At 39.7% G+C, this 20705-nt stretch overlaps 2 protein-coding genes across 4 annotated transcripts in view; one reads left to right on the top strand and one right to left on the bottom strand.

Annotated features, from left to right (window-relative positions):
* LOC115217159 (phosducin-like protein) overlaps window positions 1–16390 on the bottom strand; it is a 26222-nt gene extending 9832 nt beyond the window's left edge. The window contains exons 1-7 of the mRNA XM_029786780.2: window positions 16226–16390; window positions 13512–13712; window positions 11442–11567; window positions 9499–9638; window positions 7777–7879; window positions 2423–2536; window positions 1711–1835 (exon numbers count right to left, since the gene is read on the bottom strand). Coding sequence (XP_029642640.2) covers window positions 1711–1835; window positions 2423–2536; window positions 7777–7879; window positions 9499–9638; window positions 11442–11567; window positions 13512–13712; window positions 16226–16375 — 959 coding nt within the window. The 5' untranslated portion in view covers window positions 16376–16390. The remainder of the gene's footprint in view (window positions 1–1710; window positions 1836–2422; window positions 2537–7776; window positions 7880–9498; window positions 9639–11441; window positions 11568–13511; window positions 13713–16225) is intronic.
* The window catches only part of LOC115217336 (N-alpha-acetyltransferase 10), a 20209-nt gene continuing 15891 nt past the window's right edge, over window positions 16388–20705 (top strand). For all 3 annotated transcript variants that reach the window (XM_029786995.2, XM_029786994.2, XM_036507041.1), the window contains exons 1-2: window positions 16388–16544; window positions 19102–19200. In XM_029786995.2, the coding sequence (XP_029642855.1) occupies window positions 16524–16544; window positions 19102–19200 (120 nt within the window). In that variant the 5' untranslated portion in view covers window positions 16388–16523. The remainder of the gene's footprint in view (window positions 16545–19101; window positions 19201–20705) is intronic.

Below are 20705 nucleotides of genomic sequence, written 5' to 3'. Positions count from 1 at the left end.
AGTCGTGGCAGATACTGGTGCCACACAAATGGCATCCATGCCAGTGGCACGTAAAAACACCCATTGCACTCTCAGAGTAGTTGGCATTAGGAAGGGTATCCAGCCATAGAATATCACGCCAAATCAGACTGGATCCTGGTGCAGCCCTCCAGCATGCCAGTCCAGTTATCTTGTCTGATCCTTGCTAGCATGAACAACGGACATCAAATGATGATGCTGCTGCTGCTGATGATGATGATATCATCATTTGATGTTCGCTCTCCATGCTGGCGTGGGTAGAAGATACACACATATATACATACATACACACACATACATACACCCTACATATATCTATACACATGTATATATACATACTTATATATATTAAGAAAAATTAGGCAGTTAGGATTTAAATAAAACTTATTTATTCAGCAGCTTTGTCTCTTGCAGGGATTCCTCATGAATGTTTTCTAAAAATATTCATACTTTTAATATACATGTGAGCTAGCTGAAAAATAAAATCTGGAGCAGAATTTGTATATATGAAAGGAAGGAATTTTCTATCAGAAGTCATTGATAATGTATCCTGGAGAAGGAGGAAAGCCCTAAATATATACCGTTTTATCCAAATCCTGACTACATTCTCTTTCTTAATATGTTAAATCTATACATATATATATACATATTTACATATATATATACCTACATATACATATCATCATCATCATCATCATTTAATGTCTGCTTTACATGCTGGCATGGGTTGGACGATTTGACTGAGGAATGGTGAACCAGATGGCTGCACCAGGCTCCAATCTGATCTGGCAGAGTTTCTACAGCTGGATGCCCCTCCTATTGCCAACCACTCCGAGAGTGTAGTGGGTGCTTTTACGTGCCACAAGCATGAGGGCCAGTCAGGCATACTGGCAACTGGTGTTTTTTTATGTGCCACCTGCATAGGAGCCAGTTCAGCGGCACTGGCAATGATCTCATTCAAATATTTTTTCATGTGCCACCAGCACCAAGTGCCAGTAAGGCGACGCTGGTAATGATCACACTCGAATATACATACATGTATATACACATACATATTTATATACATATATACAGATACATATATATATATACATATAGATATATATATATACATACATACACACACACACACAGGCGGGCGCACATATATATATAAATGTGGTCGCCCCATAAATAATGCAGGTTTTTTATGCTTCTTTTATTTTTCAAAATTAAGATTAAAAGAAATTCTTTTTAAATGTAAAATATATTCTCCTTCATTTACTAAGAAGATGCTCTTCCATCTTATCTGGTAGACTTGCAAGGCCCCTGTTCCAAAATTCACTTGTCCGGGATGAAAAATACTCCTCCAGTTCTGTTCTGACCTCCTCTACAGAATTAATATTTTTTCGTCCAAATGATTTTGAAAACTGTGGAATAAATGATAATGAGGTGGGCCAATGCCCAACAAATATGGTGGGTAGGGCATCGTTCCTCATTCAAACTGCTCCAGCTTTTGGAATGTCATCCTCACAGCATATGGCCAAGAATTATCCTGATGTAAGAGCACTCTTTGTTTTGAAACCACAGATGATTGCTTTCCTGGAAAACCTTATCACACTGCATCATCAATACATCTTCCAAATCGCTGCAGGTGCAAATCTCTGTAAGGTTTAGGGTGAAACAGCAAGAATAGCAACAAGGTTTACTTACTCTTGGAGGAAACTCTCAATATCTGTCGCATAGAAATCTTCACCGAATTCCTTACTGAGGGCAATGAAGTTGCCAATCATTTCTCCACCTTTGTATATGAGTAGTGCAGGGACACCCTCTGTGGACTGAATTAAGTGAGAGAGAGAGAGAGAGATCAGCAATGCAATTGGTTTTATGAATTAAATGGGAGAGAGAAAGGGGTGGGGGAAAGAGAAAGAAAGAAAACAGTAATGTAGGTACTCTTGTGAAGTAAACGATCAGAGAAAGAGAGAGAAATAGAGAGAGACAGAGAAGGAGAGAAATAAAGAGTGAGAGAGAGAGAGAGAAGAGAGAAATAAAGAGAGAGAGGAGAGAAATAAAGAGAGAGATAGAAGGAAATAAATAAATTGAGAGAAGAGAAGGAGAGAAATAAAGAGACAGAGAGAAGGAGAGAAACAAAGAAATAAAGGGACAGAGAGAAATAAGGAGAGAGAGAGGAGAGAAATAAAGAGAGAGATAGAAGAAGGAGAGAAATAAAGAGAGAAAGAGAAAAGTCAGTAATGGTGGTATACCATTTGTAGACTGAACAGAGAAAAGTGAATGAGAGCTCAAGAATGATTACAGGGACCTCTTCTGGGGGTTTAAATGGTGAAGTCTATCAGCCAGATAGAATAACTGTTTTACTTTACATTCACATTATCAAAATACTAAGAACTGACAGCTTTCAACTTACAAATCTGTGGCTTAGTTTAGCGTCTCTGGCACTGATCCGACAGAATTTGATGGTTGGATACTCCTGTGACAGACATAACAAGCAGCCGTCCATAGCTTCACAAGCTTCCTTATTCTGAAAACAAAAAATAAATATAAGATACATGAACTCGAAAGAGGAACTGTGGAGAGGAATATGAAAACACGAGAGGGATTATATATCTTTAACACTCGGTGTTGTGTAGGGAGCTTTCTACAGACACTATCCCACAACAAATGGATTTTATATATATCTATATCTATATCTATCTATCTATCTATATATATATATATATATATATATATATATATATATATAGATATATATATATATAAGAAATTAAAAAAGGAAAATACGCACACTTACATAGTTTTAATATAATTTTTAATATATCGACAGGTTTCGCTATCGCTATTCACAATATTATGTTTTACTTATTTGAATATGTATTTTTTCTTAAGAAGGAATTTTTGTCCATGTTGTGTGTGATGAAATTCACGAGTGAATTATATATATATATACATATATATATATATATGAGAGAAATTTTCTCATATACCTACAAGAAAAAAATGGACGTAGAAGAAATTAGATGTCATGAGCAAAAGAAAAAGAAAACTGTGATAGCAGTTATGTTGTGCATTTGAAGGATGACAGCTATCTACTGGAAGGTCCCCTGAGATCAGCAAATGACCCTAGTGGAAGGAACCTGTGGAAGAAGACCAAGGAAGATATGGAAAGAGGTGAAGTTTGATATCAGTGTGCTGGACTTCATGAAGATGACATCACAGGGCAAGGTGGCTGGTGTGAAGCAAACCCAGACAATCCATGCCGGCATAGAAAAACAAATTTAGTAATGATGATGATGATGATGATGTTTATGTTGGCATTTAGAGAAGAGCATTTTAATGGTGGATGTTTGCATATGTTGGAATAAATACATTTTTAGTGACTTAGTTGCAGTGGTATAACAATGATGGCGATGGTAGGAGACAGTAGTGGAATAGTAAGAGAACTGATTGGAAATATCACAACAGTATGAAGACATTTATTGTTTTAGTGGGCAGACATCATCCATTGCCTAATCTGACACCTTTATCTGTCCCTTGAATATCTTTAGGAGAGTCCTCTACCCTGTGGTAAATATTTGGACCAAGCAGAACCTAAGGGCTTGCAGTTGTCTGACACCCAATAGATTCAATAAGCTATGAGACTCAAAGTTCCTTGATCCAAGAGATGAGTATTAACAGGATTTAAAACTAAATTCATGGAGGGTGGAGCTGGGGATGAACTGTGATAGTTTTAAGGCTTCAACAACACACAACTGAAAACTGTGATATTGTTATGCTTATATATTTTACATCTTCCTTGTTTTAATGTTCACTTTCCCATGCTTGCATGGGTTAGAGGAATTCACTGAGGCAGATTTTCTACAGCTGGATGCTCTTCTTGTCCCAACCCTCAGCAGTTTCCAGGCAAGGCAATATTTCTTCAAGGCCAGACATGTTTTCATGGAAGACTGGAAATGATTGACACAGTTGGTGTAATAGTGACATTCATTCACAACTATTTCACTAAAAGTAAAGACAAGGAGACACAAACACTCGTACAAGCAGCTCCCTTTCTCTCCGATTTAGACCCATTCTGTTTAAGGGTCTTGTCTTTTGAGTTACTTGGTGACATCATGAATGCTGGTGCCACAAAGGAAAAGCACCCAGAACATTTTGTAAAGTGGTTGGCATTCGGAAGAGCATCCAACAGCAGAAACCATGGCAAAGCAGACATTGGAACTCAATACGGTTCTCTGGTTCATCACGTCCTGCTGAACCATCCAACCCATGCAGGCATGGAAGACAAATATTAAATGACGACAAATATGATGATAATCATCATATATCTATGTATACACACATATGATGGGCTTCTTTCAGTTTCCGGCAAACCAAATCCACTCAGAAGGCATTGGTTGGCCCAGGGATGACACCAGCACAAAGTGGCACGTTGTGGGGCTGAACCCAAAGTGGTTACGAAATGGCTATTTATTAGCAAAAGTACATAATTTAAGGTTAGTACAAACCATCGAAGTTCGCAAGGAGCAAAAAGTCAATCTAATTGTCCCGTGTACATGACTGGTATTTGATTCGATTCACTCAACAGTGAAAGAAACTGAGTCCATGTCAACTGGAAGGGAAGTAACTAGATATTAATCTGAAGATTCTGAAATCCTTTTAATTTTAATCAAGAAACATTGATTTCTTATATTGAAAGACGGTTACACATTTCCGATAAAGAAACAGACAAACAAATCGATTGGTTGCTTATTTTATAGAAATTCAGAATAAAAAAATGATAAATGGCAAAGGCCATTTTGGTGGGATTAGAGCTTGAAGTTTGAAAGTAAATAATGAAAAGCAGCCAGGCATTTTGCAATGTTGATTAACTGATTCTGCTCGTGACAATCGTTAATTAGGGTAATAATACTAATAATACTCGTACTATCATTTCATTACACACAGTCCGGTGCTACCTGCGATATGATATATTATGTATTTATTGATCTGTGGGTTAGATACGGTTCTTCCAGGGTGACTCAGTGATGGCACTTCACAAGAAAACACATGAAGGGAAGTAACTCAAGAGAGCCAAACGTGTGAACCTTTTCACCGATGGAGATCTCTCCACGCAGTCACTCATCATGCTAGCAATAACAGCTTAATCTCCCTCATCTTACACACTTACTGTCCTAATCTTAGAGTGTTAAAAACAGAACCACACATCAGATTATGTGCTGCCAGACAAACTATTTTCAAAAAGGTAGAATAGCCACGGCTTTAATCATCGTCTGCTCCATGAGGACTGACATGGACTAACGAATATCACCAGTATATAGAAGTCGAAACGAAGGATCCAAATACTTCACCCTTCGTCGGATTTCGCCTGTTTCTTAACCAAACACCAGCGAGTACCAAATCTTACCATTTTCAGTTTTATCCAATATATAAAAGAAAAAAATCAAAGAGTGCAGCGCAGACTAGATTCAAAGAGAACTTGTGATGTTTTGCCCCAAAAAGTAACTCATACAGTCGCATGCTTGGCTGAGCAGTTAAGAAGTTAAGTTCAGACCTTTGAGCTTCGAGGTTCAGTTCCATAGCTTGGTGTCATGAGCAAGTGACTTCTGCCAAAGCCCTAAGCATATAATTAATAGATGGAGAATGACACTGACAGGCAGAAACTATGCAGAAGCCTACTCTGTGTGTGTGTGTGTGTGAATGTATACATCCTTTTGTTTGTCTGCCATTGCTTGACGATTTGTATTGGTTTGTTTACATCCCTGCAAGTGCGGCTGTTGTGCACAAAGGGAGTGACAGAATAAGTACCTGGCTTAGAAATGAGTCCTGCAGTCGAAACGATAGACTGAAACCCTGCAAGGTGTTGCCCCAGCATGGCTGCAGCTCAATATGTGAAACCAGTAAAAAGACAAAATCGAATAAATTTTGAAGAATTAATTATAAATAATAAAAAAAAAAAGGGTGTTCCATGTCAACATTTTGTCTCTGTTAAGCAGAATCGTTTCACCTGAACTGACCCCTTCCCTTGCTCCTCCCCCCCCCCATACAATGTCCTTCTCCTCTTTATTGCCATCATCATCCTCATCGTTTCATGTCCTTTGTTCCAACACAGTCAACAACCCAATTCCACTCGTTACAGTCCCTCATCATCTCCCTCAACATTCAGCCTCTTCAGTGAAATCACTCTTCACCACTTCTTCCCATTCATACTCCTTCCAGAGGTTCCTTTCACTTAGGACACTAAGAACTTTCATTTCTTTTACCCTTCTACATGCATCATGGCAGTTTTCTTTTCTCTTACACATCATCATCATCGTTTAACATCCACTTTCCATGCTGGCATGGGTTAGATGGTTTGGCTGAGGACTGGTGCACCCTCTAGCTCAATCTGATCTGGCAAAGTTTCTACAGCTGAATGCCCTCCCTAATGCCAACCACTCCGAGAGTGTAGTGGATGCTTTTTATGTGCCACCGGCGCAAGGGCCAGTTCAGTGGTTCTGGCAACGACTACGCTCAAAAGGTGTTTTTTATGTGCTACCTGCATGGGAGCCAGTCCGGCAGCACTGACAACGACCACGCTCAAAAGGTGTTTTTTATGTGCTACCTGCATGGGAGCCAGTCCGGCAGCACTGGCAACGACCACGCTCAAAAGGTGTTTTTTATGTGCTACCTGCATGGGAGCCAGTCCGGCAGCACTGGCAACGACCACGCTCAAAAGGTGTTTTTTATGTGCTACCTGCATGGGAGCCAGTCCGGCAGCACTGGCAACGACCACGCTCAAAAGGTGTTTTTTATGTGCTACCTGCATGGGAGCCAGTCCGGCAGCACTGGCAACGACCACGCTCAAAAGGTGTTTTTTATGTGCTACCTGCATGGGAGCCAGTCCGGCAGCACTGGCAACGACCACGCTCAAAAGGTGTTTTTTATGTGCTACCTGCATGGGAGCCAGTCCGGCAGCACTGGCAACGACCACGCTCAAAAGGTGTTTTTTATGTGCTACCTGCATGGGAGCCAGTCCGGCAGCACTGGCAACGACCACGCTCAAAAGGTGTTTTTTACGTGCCACCGGCACGGGAGCCAACCCGTAGCCCTGGCAATGATCACGTTTGGATGTACTTTTAACATTCCACTGGTACGAGTGCCGATCAGGCAGTATTGTCATCGGCCACGTCTGTGAGTTTGATTTCACTTGCCTCAATAGGTCTTCACAAGCAAAGTTTATTGTCTAATGAATGAGGGGTACTCATAAGTGGGCCGGTTACACCCCACGTTCAGATGTACTTTTATCGTTTCAGTATTTTCCTCACACACCAGCCATGCTTCATCACACACAAACCCTAATTAAATATCAAAGTATATTTGTTTAATTTCTTGTCAGTCTTTGTATGTCTTCCTCATTCAACATTCAGATTCCACTCGCTTGCTATACAACATTTTATACATTACCATCCAACTACCGATTCTTCACTCACAAGGAGAGCCTTTTGTTGTCAGAAGATATAAAAAAAACTGCCTGAAATTTCTTCATCATCCTTATTCTTGCTAACAATACTTTCAGAGTCACCAAAGTAAAGAAGACTAGAAATTATTTCCACGGATTTTCCCAGGTCTCAGGATTCATCATGGCTTGGTTTGCTACAACCTCATCCAGGGCAACTGCTAAATATTACTTAACTTGAGTAACATCCAGAAACGGTGCCATTAAATCAATGCAACAGTTGTGTTCTAGAAGTAAAAGAGTTGTAATTGATCAAAGAATTTACTTACATTTTCAAATATATGTACAATGATGGTGACATTGGGATTCTCCTTATCGATAGAATCTACAAAATTATTTGATGCCAAGTTGATTACTTTTCCAAACTTTGGTCTATAGTGAAATAGAGAGAAGAAAAAAATGGTGATTAAATAATTAGAGAAGGTGTATATGAGTATTTATAATACATAAATATATATTAAATTAATACAGTGTATAATGCATGTATAAATACACAAAGGTACAGGTGGGAGTATATATGTATATATGGTTATATGTGTTTGTATGTATCTGCATGTATGTGTATATGCATATAGAAAGAATGTTTGTATATATGAGGTATCAAGTTGTTGGGTCAGGTGACGAAAGTCACGGAGAGGGTCATAACCCAATTAATAAGGGAGAGAGTTAGATTAGATGAGATGCAGTTTGGGTTTGAGCCAGGGAGAAGTACCACTGATGCTATATTTCTGGTAAGGAGAAATTCCTAACCAAAGATAAACCTCTGTATTTCGCTTTTGTTGACATGGAGAAAGCTTTTGACAGGGTCCCCTGATCCCTTATCTGGTGATCAATGCTGAAACTAGGGATAGATGAGTGGTTAGTGAGAGCTGTACCAGCCATAGGGATGCTGTCAGTAAGGTGAGGGTTGGCAACAAGTATAGTGAAGAATTAAGGTAGAAGTAAGAGTTCACCAAGGATCAGTCCTCAGCCCCCTCTTATTCGTCATAGTCGTCCAGGCAATAACAGAGGAATTCAAGACAGGCTGCCCCTGGAAGCCCTTCCTTATTGATGACCTTGCTCTAATAGCTGAGTCACTACTAGAACTAGAGAAAAAGTTTCAGGTGTGGAAGCAAGGTCTAGAATCGAAGGGCCTTAGAGTTAACCTAGCAAAACCAAAGTTCAGAGAGCTCCTCCCTCTGCTGGTAACAAAGAGCCTCTTGCTTAGAGTCTGTATGCGAACAGCCATCCTACAGTGCAGTGAAAGATGGACTGTGACTGCTGAGGGTCATGCGTAGGCTTCAAAGAAATGAAGCCAGTATGTTCCACTGGATGTGTAATATCAGTGTGCATACACAACAGAGTGTAAAGCACCCTGAGAGAAAAGTTGAACATTATAAGCATGAGATGTGGTGTGCAAGAGAGACAACTGAGCGGGTATGGTTATGCATTGTGAATGGATGAGGACAGCTGTGTGAAGAAGTGTCACTCACTAACAGTAAAGGGAACCTGTGGAAGAGTCAGATCCAGGAAGAGACAGGATGAAGTGGTGAAGCATGACCTTCAAACATTGGGCCTCACAGGGGCAATGACAAATGACTGAGACCTTTGGAGATATGCTGTGCTTGAGAAGACCCAGCAAGCCAAGTGAGATTGTAGTCGTGGCTGATGTGTCACATGACTGGCCTGTTTAAAAAAGCACCCTTCAATCATTGGGCAACATGCCGTGCTTGTGAAGACCTGTTGAACTGAGGATGAAAAACAAAGTGAACCATGGCATAATTTGAAATTAGAAGGTAGAGAGCTGGAAAAAATATTGCTAAACATTATGTCAGCCATATTAACAATTCAACCAATAATAATAATAATAATGAGCACAAGTTCTCGAAATCGCAAAATGGTTATCCATAATTTATTTTTATTTTAGTATCTCACTACTTAGCTGTTATTCATTTTACCAAATTCCATAAACATGGATGATAATATAAGTTAGAAGACAATAATATACGCACATGTTATCTAGTTGTTTCCTCATTTCCTCTAACCTTCTTCTGCGATACTCTTTGATAAACTCATCCTCTAAGTCTTCCAGTTCTTTCTCAATATCTTGCATGAATCTATTATCCTTCTCTTCTTCTTTCTCATCATCAAGCTAAAGAAAAAAATACATACTTCATTTAAATGGCTCTGAGAAAGCTAAAACGATGTTGCACAAGCACTCAACTTTGAACGCATTGCTTCTTAGAGCAGAAACAGCTGTAAGCTAATGAAAGTGATTATGTGACTCCTGTTCTTTTGTCATTCATTCATTGATATTAGGCTCTGTACTTGATTTACTCAAAAGCATTAATATACTGAATTCAAACGTCGGGTTATTAGCATCCCTATAGCTTAGTGAAATCATTGAAAGCTCAATGAAAAACACATGCTAAAACTACAACACATTATTAGAGTGCTATAAATCCAAGAGGCCAAAACTGGCACCAACCTACAGAATCAACAAAAACAATTGTTGAGAGTAAAAAAAACTTTAAAATAAAAAGAGAATAAATCTTGCATTTTGTTCATAATTCAGATGAGCTCTACATTTGTTTCATTCACAATAAACATCATTGTTTATATAATTTAGATATAAGAGCACCATCCGAGTGTGATCGTTGCCAGAGCAGCTAACTGGCTTCCGTGCCGGTGGCATGAATGAGGCACCATTTGAGTGGGATCATTACCAGCATCGCCTTACTGGCACCTGTGCCGTTGGCATGTGTAAAAAGATTCAAGCGAGGTCGTTGCCAGTACCGCCTGACAGGCTCCTGTGCCAGTGGCACGTAAAAGCACCCACTACAATCTCGGAGTGGTTGGCATTAGGAAGGGCATCCAGCTGTAGAAACCTTGCCAGATCAGATTGGAGCCTGGTGCAGCCACCTGGTTCACCAGTCCTCAGTCAAACCATCCAACCCATGCTAGCATGGAAAGCAGACGTTAAATGATGATGATGAATTAATTCGTTTCAAACTCATAGCAATCAAGAAACAGTTACTAATTTAAATGCAAATGAGAGGCACATGTATTCTCAACAAATGTCCTGGAATTTAGTTTTTCATTTGAAGATGATGATTGTCATGGATTCCCCCAAATTGCATCAATAATTCTGCTTGAATCTATGTTGCTTTACAGTTCTTCATCCTGGGCCCTAAGCAAAAGGACATGAAACTATACTGGATCGCACCTGCATACACAGGTTTCATAGCCTTCTGAATATAACCAGGAGAGAACACCTGACCAGAGAGAGGTTATTTAATCAGCTTCTTAATATATCCAACACCATTAGTAAGAAGAATTTGGTTTGGTGGACATTGTTAAATGAGGAGCTGAGTAGTGGCACCTTTCTGTAGACACCTGAACAAGGCTGTAGGACATTGGTCATCCTGTGAGGACATAGGTTAATTATTCTGACAGATGACACTGAATGTTACAGACAGAAAGTGTCACATGAAAAGTTGATGAATGGGAAACCAGGGTCATGTGAATCTAAGCAAGCTTGACCTGACGTTGATGACACTGACAGCTATGTGTGGTGTCTCAATATGCTAGAGATGACAACCAAAATCTCTGCTAAAAAGACAATTCCTAAAAATAAAGACAAAAAGATAGAAAGCATTTCATCACCAATCTGCTTGATTAGGGCTGACTTAGAGCTAAATACCAAGCACAATAATAAGAGTCTCCAGCTAATCCCACTTGACCTGCTGAAAAGAACAGCATAACAGAGTGAGTGAAAAGCGGAATATATTGCTGAACTATTTCATATTAATCATACTAAAGGGAGAATCTTTATTTTCAGTGAAGGATGTGTGGAGATGTGTAGCTGCATCATCCTAGATATGGGAACAGTAATTTCCATATGAAACTCACTTGAGCTTTGTCAAAATGGTTGGGAGGTGTGCCTCATACTTACATGGGACCTGCAGGTCAGGGTGAGTTTCTTGGCCAATGCTTGCCTCTCGCGTTCCTGCTCATGCCTTTTCTCGGTCTCCAGTTTTTTAAATTGACGCCAATCATTGATGACCCCTTTCACACCAGTCTGAAGAGAAGAAGGTAAAAAGAAAAAACAATGGTAAATGGTTAGATACTAAAACAATACAAAAGATGGGCTTTCAATTAACCAAGAAATAATTCTTTTAAATTTCGACCAGCTATTTTGAAGGGAGGGGTCAAGTTGATTACCCTGAGCCTAATACTTGACTGGAACTTGTTTTATCCATCCTGAAATGGTGAAGGTCAAAGTTGACCAAATAATATTGTTTTAGAGGAAACCACATTATATAAGTGGAAACTATTTTCACATCTCTCTTTCCAATTTATATATTGTTTATCCACAGCAGCAACAAACCTTTTCCGTCAGTCTATTTTACATCAACATCTAGCATAAAACTGCCTCCCTCACTTTCATGGTTCCATTTGAGAAATGTGCATTATCTTTGTGACCATCTAATATTTTTTTACAACAACCCAGAAATAATAATATTTATTATTTTAAGTTATTTTTTTAATAAAAGACGTCCCCTTAATTTGAAACCAGTTTGATAAATGCTATGCACAAAACTCTCAGCCCTCAAGTCATTTGCTTCTGCTAATTAAAATCAAAATCATACATACATAGATGCATGCATGAATGGATGTCATTATTTAGTCTTATTTCAAAATTTCTTGCCAACAGATTGAGTATGTATGTATGTATATATGGATGGGTGGATGTATGTATATATATATATATATATATATATATATATATATATATACTACAAAATTAGAAAATGGAGAAACATACTTAAATCAATAAAACATCAACTATCAGATGATACCCAATCAATACTTTATTACACTATTACATATCAGTAAAGGCATTATACAAAATATACAGTAAATGTAAATAGACAAAGAGATATAAGTATAAAATTTCAAATATAATATGTAATTAAATCATATCTGACAGCTGTTTCGGCAGCAAGGACAGTCATACCTCATTTAACCTATAAGCCGTAAAGGCAGGTATAAATGAGGCATTAACAAGGATGCCCCACGGCCTCTTCAGAGAATTAAATTTGTTATAATTGTGAAAAAATTATTTTTCCATATACATATCTCTTACAAACACTAACTCTGAGCACCTTTTCAAACTCCACCTGTCTAACACCCGTGGGCATGTTTACAAAGTCAGAAAACAGCACAGCTCCCATGACTTTCAGAAACATCTTTTCACACTAAGAGTTGCTGAAGCATGGAACAAACTGCCGGCATCAGTTGTTAGTTGTCGGAGCACTGCATCCTTCAAAACTTCCATGCTTCCTGACATTCGCCAACACTACACCTGATTTTCTCCCCTCCATACACCCGCAAGCATATATCTGACTCATACACTGTTCACTTCCCAGACATTTGTACATTACTGCATATGCTTTATATGTACTTTTCACAAGTTGTGAGGCACCTGAGCACTGTATACAATAATTTCATTATTATCATATATATATATATATATATATACACACACACACACTCTGTTTCTCTTTCTTACACACACACACACACACACACAAACACACATTGTCATCATTTAAATCCAAATTTCATGGTGGTGTGGGGTGGATAATTTGACAGCCTGAGGGCTGAGTCCATCTCGAATGTCTGCTTTGAGATGGTTTTTTGTGGTTGGATGCCCGACCAATCACCAACCACTTTACAAAGTGCTCTGGGTCCTCTTTCCTTCGTGTGTTACCAGCACCAGTGAGATCACAAAGTGACTCCACAAGACCAAGCCCCCAAAACAAGATGAGAGAGCAGTATTTAAGGACGGTGGCTGAGGTGTCCTGCTATAGAAGCGATACGTGGCTACCCCAATATGAGAGGGAGAAAGGATGGTGAAGATGGGGTATGAGAGTGGATAGAAAGAGAGAGTAGAAGCAAAGAATGAAGTATGCCTGGGTGGGTAAGCAGGTTTGTGAGGGTATAAATAAGGGATCCGTACATTGGTACATCTTCCTTCGTATTCTTTAATCTCTGGCTCAGGAATAAAAGTAGGTTCACGAATCGATCTCCCTGTTCCTGATTCCTCGTCTCCAAGATCATTCTCTTCTTCCTCTTCTTCCTCTTCACTACTACTACAGTAATAATGTGTTTTCTCTCCAAGAAGTTTATCGTCTAGCGTCAGCGACATATTGATAAATATCTGCAACATTCAAGAAAAGGATATTAGAAAAAAAAACCAAACCAAATAGAATTATTCAATGGAATTTTTACGAGTAGCCAGATATAATTTCCTGTCATCAAACCACACTTGGTTCCAAGCAGGATAATATTGCCCCATGACCAGCACCATTCAAACATGACCAATGCCAGCACTGCCTTGACTGGCTTCCGTGCCAGTGGCACATAAAAGGCACCTACCGATCATGGCCGTTGCTAGCCTCTTCTGGACTCTGTGCCAGTGGCACGTAAAAAGCACCCACAACACTCTTGGAGTGGTTGGCATTAGGAAGGGCATCCAGCTGTAGAAACACTGCCAGATCAGACTGGAGCCTGGTGCAGCCTCCTGGCTTCCTAGACCCCAGACGAACCGCCCAACCCATGCTAGCACGGAAAACGGACGTTAAACAATGATTATGATGATGATGACCAGACTTGGTCTCCACAGAAAACAAGAAAAAAAAAGAACAACTCGAATGAGGGTGATGTTCATTTACAATTTCACATAATGTCAAAACGAGGGTACGCACAGACATACAAACAGGCCCCATCATTGTCATCATTTAACGTCCGTTTTCCATGCGGGCATGGGTTGGACGGTTTGACCAAGGTCTGGAGAGCCAGTGGCTGCACCAGGCTCCATTCTGATTTGGCAATATTTCTACAGCTGGGTGCCAACCACTCCAAGAGTGTAGTCGGTGCTTTTTACGTGCCACCGGCACAGGAGCGAGTCAGGGGGCCTGGCACCGATCACATTTATTCTTTAATACGTTATAATTGAAAGGCTCCAATTTCCAGTACTCAAAGTTACTCATTCCCAATCATCAGCTGGTGTGGAGGCATATGGCTTAGTGGTTAGAGCAACAGACTCACAGTCAAGGGATCACAGGTTCGAATCTCAGACCAAGCAATGTGTGTGTTTATGCGCAAATGGCCTAGTGGTCAGATCAAAAGACTCACAGTCAAGGGATCACAGGTTCGAATCTCAGACCGAGCAACGTGTGTGCTTATGAGCAAATGGCCTAGTGGTTAGAGCAGCAGACTCACAGTCAAGGGATCACAGGTTCGAATCTCAGACCAAGCAATGTGTGTGTTTATGCGCAAATGGCCTAGTGGTCAGATCAAAAGACTCACAGTCAAGGGATCACAAGTTCGAATCTCAGACCAAGCAATGTGTGTGTTTATGCGCAAATGGCCTAGTGGTCAGATCAAAAGACTCACAGTCAAGGGATCACAGGTTCGAATCTCAAACCGAGTAATGTGTGTGTTTATGAGCAAAACACCTAAGTTCCATGTGGCTCCAGCAGAAAGTAATGGCAAACTTCTGCTGACTCTTTCGCCACAGCTATCTCTCACTCTTTCCTCCTGCATCTTGCAGCTCACCTGCGACAAACAGGCATCCTGTTCAGGTGGGGAACAGCAAAGAATTGAAGAAACAAAGATTGGGAAGAAAAATCTTTCAAAAAAACTTAAACCCGAAAATTTATAGAAAACAAAATGCGGGTGGAGAATCCGCTATTTCCGTTTTTTTTTTCTTCTTCAGATTCGTAATAATCTACGACGCTTAAAACACAGATCGGAAGAAATTAGGATCGTGAAGAAATCATACAAGAGTATTCCCAACTCTATGGGAATGTCTATTACGGGATTCCATTTCACAGATGGTAATGTCCCTTGCTGAAACAGGGCTTCTGTGAGAATCGAAACCAACTCTCACAGTTGGCTTCAATACAGAACGATTCTACTGAGATTTTTCCAATCGGCACAAGATACCAGAAATTATTCCCAAGACGGACTAGGAGATCAGGACAGAGATGCATTTGTCCACAACATCAACTAGGAGTAAAGAGATGCAAGCCGCAAAAATCCCTCTACATAGTTATTTTGACCTGTTAGAATTAGCAGCCGAATGTCCCTCATATTCCATCCGACCCTTTTTAACAAAGAAAGCACACGGTGCGTCGATTCATAAATTGTGGCGAGAAGGCATAAAAATAAGTCGGAATGATCACAGCTGGATCGCATTTTGATAATGTGGAACCAAAGAAGACTAGCACCAAGACTGCGGGTTACTTAGGCAGCAATCTTGATGGGAGGGGGTTCAGTCCACACACTCGATCTCAGTAGGGGACTGGCACTTTATTTTATCGATTCCTGCAGGCTGAAAAGCAAAGTTAAACTCAACATTAATAGCATGCATATCAGAATGCTAAATAAAGATTTCGATGCAAATATTTGCTCTTTTAGAAATCAGTTGTTAAAAATGAATAACGAAGATCGCTGGTCGATACTTTTGCGTAGTGTTTCCATATATCAGGGATCGGACCGATTCTTTGGAGAAAACGTGTTGTTAAATTGACTTGTGTGTTTTGTGGTGGATCGGAATGGATTTAATTAATTTTAAATTCTAAGAAATCGACGATCGAAGAATCGTCGCAGAAAATGGAAACAAAGACGAAGATGACAACAAATAATATAAAATAATATTTTACTTACTGTGAAATGAATGAAGCTGTCAAAAGTGGGAAGGAATTTGGTGAAAACGGAAAGTACAAGTGGAGAATGTTTATAGGTGGACGCCTCACTTCCGGTTAGGAAAGTGATATCTATTTCCGGTTCCGGAATAACATTGAGCATGCGCGACATCGTCTTCAACTTCCTGTCCGGTCTCCGGTTCTTGGCTTTTCTTTGATTCGACCAACGTTTGCTTCTTCTTCTTCTGTCCTTTGAACAGATTTAGGTTTTAAATATTTATTTATTATTATTGTTATTCTGAACCTCAAAACACACCAAAATGAATATTCGATGCGCAACGGTGAGTCTTTTTGTTCCTCTTTTGTTTCTTGTCTGCGAAAAGAAAAAAATAAGAAGAATCGGTTTTCTTTGCTTCGGCATCGAGAAAAATAATCCGCTAAATTCTCCCTGGGGCCTTTTGGAACATTACATTACATACGTATAACACGTACATACATTACATACATACATACATGCAACGCATACATACATAGATACATATATACACACACACATACATACATATATATACATACATACATGCATATATACATAGATACATACATACACACATACATTACATACATACACACACACACATACATACATGCATACATACATATATATACATACATGCATACATACATACATATATATACACACATACATGCATATATACATAGATACATACATACACACATACATTACATACATACATGCACACTTGCATGCATACATAGATACATACATGCACGCATACATACATACACACATACATACATGCATACATACATACAACACATACACACACACACATGTATGTATGGGGAGAGAGAGAGAGAGAGGCCGTATTAAAGATGGTTGAGCGAGTTCTTTGTAAATCATAAAAAAAAAAGTCGGAATCGGACGGAGAGAAAAATAAAGGAACTTAAAAACGGTTGTTGACCGGCTTGCTAGAAATAGCAGCAATATACGATGTGTCATTGGGATGATCATGATATCTTTACTTGTCTTTCTTGTTGTTTGTGGAAATATTCTTGTCCTTTCTCCTCCTTGCGTCGTTCCTGTTATACACACCTACCTCAACTTACGTCGGTAATTGCTTCAAAGATTTGCTAATTAACTCGGAAAGTCACAGCAACCAACAAGCAAATTTATTAGTTTATTTCTGTTTCAAGTGGTTTCTACATATTTTCACACACGTTTGATTATCCCTTTAGTATTGTTGGTACTACTAGCGAACAGTGGTCCCGGTGCGCGCACCCGCGCTATAGCTAGTCGTAAGTAGTCGATCCTACAACGACTTGCGCGTATGCAAATGAATATATTCGCGCACCTTTCGCTTGTAGGACCTAATTCGAGCTGCATTTTAAAAGCAGCTCGAATTACCAAGTAAGCGGCTCCTTCCCTTGTTAGCACAAAGTTTAATTGTCTAGCACTGGGTGAATTCTAATTAAATGCACCTGCGATCGAAGGTGTTCCAGCTATGACCTTCCATTCTTTTATTACAACATATATTGCAGAATGCAATATCCTAAGTGTCCCCTGGAAAGAAATTTAGAACTGCAGCCTCTGTTTTTACTGGCTGAGCAACCACACATAAGCTTCTTTGTTGCTAATATTAATTCTTTATTTCTTCTCTTTTTATTATAACATGAATTTTTCTTTCTTTCTTTCACTGCTAGATTTCCAGCTAATCCATTAAGTAGCACTCGTCCGGTCTTTTTCTTTTTTCTTAACACACGAAGGGGAACTAGCAGAGTTATGTACCTTGACCAGGTGCTCAACGCAGCACCTGTAATCTCTTCATTAAATTATGATTTCAATTTGTGTCCCTGTAAATAACATCAGTTTTAGTTGAGCGTTTTTCGCCCTTTGTTAAGAGTGTACGATTCTCTAAAATATATCAAAATTTGGTCTGTTGTTCAATACAACAACAGAAGCCATCAGTGCAGTGAAAGTAGAAAAAAAGTGGAATCTCTCTATAAACCTCTTTGATCTTGTGCTTAAGCCATGAGATGCATTGAGCCCTTAGCAAAAGCATGGTGCCACAGGTGTGGCTGTGTGGTAAGAAGCTTGCTTCCCAACCACGTGGTTTCGGATTCAGTCCCACTGTGCAGCACCTTGGGCAAGTGTCTTCTACTATAGCCTCGGGCCAACTAAGACCTTGTCGGTGGATTTTCTAGACAACTGGTATTGATATGTTTGTGTCCACATAACTTAGCAGTTTGGCAATAGAGACTGATATAATAAATACCAGGCTTAAAAAAGAAATGCTGAAGTTGGTTTATTCATTCGACTAAAATTTCAAGGTGCTGCCCCAGCATGGCCACAGTTTAATGATAAAAGATAGACTATCAAAGCCATTGTCAAGCTCTTTCTGTATTGAGAAGGATGCTCTTTGCATATGCCCTGGGTGTGGCTTTGAACTGTGTCCAATGCCAAGGTGAAACTGTAGGTAACGAGAAGAACAGATTTACCTTTGAACTAACACAACACCCACCTCTGTTCTAGCCTAGAACAATAACAGGTGTGAGTGTTGCAGAGTAAACTGCATTGTGAAATCCATGTGGCCCAGGATTTGGCAGTAATCAATGACCGGCTGCTGTCAAATGGCAACTGTTGCCATGCAAAAGTTGTTACATTCAGCTCTGCAAAAGATCCCTTGCTAATTCCAAGAGACCCCATGTTGACTCAAGAAGCCCCTGTTGTTATGATGACAATAAGGCAGGAGTCTTAATGCTTTGAATTCATTTACGTTACACTAATTACTTTTTTTTTTTATGTCTATAAGGTATTGTTAGTAAGTCTTACAACTGTACAAAACTTATTTCCATTTTTTGCTTTTCATTCTTCAGCCGGAAGATCTCATGAACATGCAGCATTGTAATTTGCTGTGTTTACCTGAAAACTACCAAATGAAATATTACTTTTACCATGGTCTTTCTTGGCCTCAGGTGGGTATTGACATTTTTCTAACCTTTTAACATTTAAACCGGTCGGAACTGGCCCAAATATTCTACCTTTTTTATATTGAAACCAGCCAAATCTGGCCTCTCACCACTGCCTAACAATGTCTTTCTAAAATGCAACAGTCACATCATGAAAATCTCAAGGCTATGAGTTAATGCAGGATTAATTTAACAGAATGTGGATGTGCTGCAATATCAAAGGAAGGTTAACAAGGAAAATAGTTATTGTGTGTGGAAGATGCACAGGTACAATAAACACTGAAGATGTACAGAATATAGACTCCATGAACTGCCAGGTGGGTACGCTGGAGGTAGTAGATAGCTTCCATTATCTAGGTGATCAAGTTAGTAGTGGAGGTGGATGCTCTGAGAGCATAGCTGTGAGAATAAGAATAGGCTGGGAAAACTTCAGGGAGCTCCTACCTCTGCTGGCAACAAAGGGCCTCTCCCTCAGTGAAAGGCAGATTGTATGATGCTTGTGTGCAAACAGCTATGCTACATGGCAGTAAAACATGGGTTGTGACAGCCGAGGGCATACATAGGCTTGAAAGAAATGAAGCCGGTATGCTTCACTGGATGTGCATGTTCGATAGAGTGTAAACATCTTGAGAGAAAAGTTAGGCATAAGATGTATTGGATGTGGTGTGCAAGAGACGACTGCACTGGTATGGTCATGTGATGCATATGAATGAGAACAGCTGCATAAAGAAGTGCCAATCTCTAACTGTGGAGGGAACCTTTGGTAGAGGTAGACACAAGAAGACATGGGATGAGGTGGTGAAGCATGATCTTTGAACTTTGTAGTCATGGCCAATGCTGGTGTCACGTAACTGACATGTAAAAAGCACTTTTCGAGCGTTGGGCCTCACAGGCAAAGAGGCTGGTGCCAGTGGCATGTGAAAAGCTCCTTTCAAGTACTGGGTTCCACAGAGCCAATGACAAATGACCAAGATCTTGGCATTATGTTGTGCTTGAGAAGAAGACCCATCAAGCTACGTAAAATCGCAATCATAGCAGATACTGGTGTCACGCAAATGGCACTTGTGTCGGTGGCACGTAAAAGCACCTATTACACTCTTGGAGTAGTTGGCATTAGGAAGGGCATCCAGCCATAGAAACCATACCAAATCAAACATGATTGTGATGCAGCTTGCCAGGCCTGGTCAAACTGTCCAACCCATGCCAGCATGGACAACAGACATTAAATGATTATGATGATGATATATATGACTGAATAGTCTGAATCCTAAAAGGTTAAAGTTCTTATTTTCAGCCAAAGGCACACCCACAACGATGACCCCATATTCTTTGTTGTTTTCTTTTGCATAGATTTCCCATGTCATGTACGTACTTCTTCCGTTAAGTCCTTGAACCATCTTCTAATGCCAATACAACAGCCTTGTCTCTTTCAGCTTGGTCACCAAAACCCATCACCACTTACATTAAGCTGTAAATAATACGACACAACGCATCATTCCCTACTCCTGAAT

This window comes from Octopus sinensis, linkage group LG11 (assembly GCF_006345805.1).
Source record: "Octopus sinensis linkage group LG11, ASM634580v1, whole genome shotgun sequence".
NCBI classification, from domain to species: domain Eukaryota; kingdom Metazoa; phylum Mollusca; class Cephalopoda; order Octopoda; family Octopodidae; genus Octopus; species Octopus sinensis.
The sequence above is the reverse complement of the archived record's forward strand: the minus strand, read 5'-3'. Positions and strand labels throughout refer to the sequence as shown.